The sequence below is a fragment of the Protobothrops mucrosquamatus genome, unplaced genomic scaffold (genome assembly GCF_001527695.2).
Source record: "Protobothrops mucrosquamatus isolate PMUCROS unplaced genomic scaffold, P.Mucros_1.0 scaffold4384, whole genome shotgun sequence".
Classification (NCBI taxonomy): Eukaryota; Metazoa; Chordata; class Lepidosauria; order Squamata; family Viperidae; genus Protobothrops; species Protobothrops mucrosquamatus.
This window is the reverse complement of record NW_015390297.1, coordinates 79,467-83,175: the sequence shown is the minus strand read 5'-3', so window position 1 is coordinate 83,175 and position 3,709 is coordinate 79,467. Positions and strand designations below refer to the sequence as shown.

General features: G+C 47.7%; 1 protein-coding gene across 1 annotated transcript in view; it reads right to left on the bottom strand.

Annotated features, from left to right (window-relative positions):
* Positions 1-3,119, bottom strand: part of NSUN7 (NOP2/Sun RNA methyltransferase family member 7) — an 18,514-nt gene extending 15,395 nt beyond the window's left edge. The window contains exon 1 of the mRNA XM_015828290.1: positions 2,807-3,119. Within this exon, the coding sequence (XP_015683776.1) occupies positions 2,807-3,119 (313 nt within the window). The remainder of the gene's footprint in view (positions 1-2,806) is intronic.
* Positions 3,120-3,709: the final 590 nt, after the last annotated feature.

The window sequence follows — 3,709 nt, the reverse complement described above, 5'->3', positions numbered from 1 at the left end:
GGATCGCGGAGAATCCTCGGGGCTCCGGAGGAGTTCTCACCTACATCGTCCATATAGGACGACTCGGGAACTCAACTCCTACCCCGGGCAGCTCACCTATCCCCTTATGCCCAGGGGAAAGGTATCAAGCCGTTTGACAGCTGATGCTGGCTGTCAAACCGGCTTTTACGCGAAACAGGCGGGAGGCAGCAAACAGCTGGGACCGACAAAGTCGCCTGCCACCGGAAGTCCGTCTCCCATCCAATCCTAACCAACTCTAACCCTACATAGTTTTTCCGAGGTCAGCCAAGCTTAGCAAGGTGACACCAGATGCTATCACATATGATAGCCTTACTAGGACGTTATTATTTCCTGCCTCTTAAAGATATGAGTCATCTGTACACAGGGCCAAATCAGAATGAACAGAACAACAGAGGTGGGAGGGACCTTGGAGGTCTTCTAGTCCAACCCCCTGCTCAAGCAGGAGATCCTACACCTTTCTAGACAAATGGCTATCCAGTCTCTTCTTGAAAACCTCCAATGATGGAGCACCCATAACTTCTGGAGGAAAACTGTTCCACTGATTAATTGTCCTCACTGTTAGGTAATTTCTCCTTAATTCCAGGTTGCTTCTCTCCTTGATGAGTTTCCATCCGTTGCTTCTTGTCCTGCCTTCAGGTCCTTTGGAGAACAGCTTGACTCCCTCTTCTTTGGGGCAGCCCCTGAGATATTGGAAGACTGCTATCATGTCCCCCCTGGTCCTTCTCTTCATTAAACTAGACATACCCAATTCCAGCAACCGTTCTTTGTATGTTTTAGCCTCCAGTCCCCTGATCATCTTTGTGGCTCTTCTCTGCACTCCTTCTAAAGCCTCAACATCTTTTTTACAGCATGGCGACCAAAACTGGATGCCGTATTCCAAGTGTGAAGACAGGAATCACAGTTCCTTAAGCTCCCCTTCTGACGTCAGGACAGGTTGTATGTTAAAATCCTGTACTTTTGCTGCCCACTTAATTGTTAGGTTACATTCAATCTCGCCCGTGGAGGGGACGGATTACTGCAAGAAAACAACAGATTCTCCCCTCGCATAGGTGGCCCAATGTTCGGCCGTTTCCATGGACTCAGACTGGAGTTCCTGCGTTTGGGCACACCGATTCAGACATAGCTGTCTCTGTTTTCCAGGTTGCCCAGAGTAACTCTCTCGCCAGCCCACCTTTGCTAATGAGTGACCTTTCCAGGATAAAGAGAACTGGACTTTGGGGGTGGACGGGAAAATGTTCGCAGAGTCTTCCGTAAAGCTTAAAAGATTGAAGTGCCGGGAGATTCAACGATGTTATGTTGGCACGGATTGATGCCAGTTCTTCTCCTTTTTTGGGGGGGGGGGTTAATGTTGTACGTTTTAATGGATGCATTTTGCAGTTTTTAAAATGATTTCATTCGAGCCGTACTGTCGGAAAGATGGGTGGCTATGTAAATATTTAAAATAAACTAGATCAGGGATCCCCAACCTATGGGCCGCGGCCCATTACCCGGCCGTGGTGGCCACTGGGCCGTGGGACAGGCTGGCCAGTGCGAGCACTCACCCCCACAAGCGCTAGCGCCCACGGACCCGTTTGCGCAGGCGCGTGGGGCTAGCGGTGGCGGCTAGCACCTGCACGCATGCACAAATGGAGCCGCTAGCGCCGTGCGCATGGGTGCTAACAGCAGTGGTGACTTGTGCATGCACACATGTGCAAATGGAGCCACTAGCACTGTGCGAGTTGCACAGCCCATTTATGCATGCGTGTGGGTGCTAGCAGTGGCGGCTAGCGCATGCGCAAAGGGGGCCGCTCGCCCCGTGTGGGTGCACACAGCCCCATTCGAGCACGGCCCCGTTCGTGCATGTGCACGCGCAGACAAATTTCCCAGCTGCTCCCTTTCCCTCCGGGCCACCAGCATGAAAAGGTTGGTGACCCTTGGAACTAGATAGTCCTAGACTTACAACAGTTCATTTAGTGACTGTTTGAAGTTACAACAGCACTGAAAAAAGGGACTTATGACTATTCTATTCTATTCTATCCCATTCTATTCTATTCTTATTCCCATTCTATTCTATTCTTATTCCCATTCTATTCTATTCTTATTCCCATTCTATTCTATTCTTATTCCCATTCTATTCCCATTCTATCCCTATCCCTATTCTATTCTATTCTATTTTCATTCCCATATTCTATTCTATTCTATTCTATTCTATTCTATTCTATTCTATTCTATCCTGTAATTCTATTCTATTCTATTCTATTCCACTCCACTCCAATTCTCTATTCTACTCTATTCCATTCAATTCTTATTCCCATTCTATTCTATTCTTATTCCCATTCTATTCTATTCTTATTCCCATTCTATTCCCATCCTATTCCTATTCCTATTCTATTCTATTCTATTCCATTCCAATTCTCTATTCTATTCTATTCTATTCTATTCTATTCTATTCTATATTCTATTCTATTCTATTCTATTCTATTCTATTCCATTCCTCTATTCTTCTATTCTTCTATTCTATTCTATTCTATTCTATTCTATTCCATTCCATTCCATTCCACTCCATTCCATTATTTATGATTACTGTATTTTTTTAATCCTGATTCACATCATTCTGCGTTCTTCATAACAGTATAATTTAATTGCAGACGTTGCATATTGCCTAAAACACTTTTGTTACAACACCACCTCAATACAATATCTGAAAGGTTCACAGGGGCTGCCAGCACCACGCACAGAGCTTTGAAGGCAGAGGTATACATTGGAGGTGGCTTCGGGGCCCGTAGAGACGCGTCCCCCTACTTACATTTCAGAGCGCTGAACGCCAGCTCGTAGGACAAACGCTGGAATTCCTCGTCTTTGAAATCCGGAAGGGATGGCAACGGCCCGGTTCCGTATTTCACCAGGATTTTATCGTGAGGTTTTTCGTTACGGACGCTTTGAAAAATGTGGGCGGCGCTGAGGTACAGGGGGTCCCGGTGCCCGCTCTTCACGACGGCGTCCGTCGAGTTCAGGTCGGAAGGCAGGATTTCGCTGGAAAATATCGTTTCGTGCATGCCAGAAAGCTCGTGCGCTATAGTGTGGTCGGGGGACCCCAAGCTGCTCCTCAGGATTGGCATCGTTCTCGCACTGATGGGTCTCGACGTTGCAGGCGGTGAAATCAGAATCTTAAAAAGGCCCTGCGGAATTACAGAGGAGGCCAAAATAGGCATCACGGGAAACCTCGGGCAGAAATTCACCTTGGGCCTTTTCTTACAGGGGACCCCACAGGATTTTGGTCCTGGCAGTTAACACAGGGATGTGGCGGGATTCCATACCGTACAAGGCACGTACAAAAAGAGAAGGTCAAAGAAGATGAGGCGGGCCCAGAAGAGGATGGAGAAACAACATCGCACTACAACAACATCAGTGAGCAAGGGTTGAGGACACCAGAAGAGCTAAAGCTAGAACTTGTATCTCCCTCGACACCCTAAGAGGTAAAGGAGGAGGAGGAGGAGGAGGAGGAGGAGGAGAAGGAGGAGAAGGAGGAGGACGACGACAACAACAACAACTGTGGGGTCCTTAGTGCTCTTTGAACGGTGGTTTTCTTGCAGATGTTTCATGACCCAACTAGGAAACATCATCAGTGCTAGAAGGGAGTGGGGTGTGCAGATAGGAGGAGGAGGAGGAGGAGGAAGAGGAGGACTGTGGGGTCCTTAGTGCTCTCTGA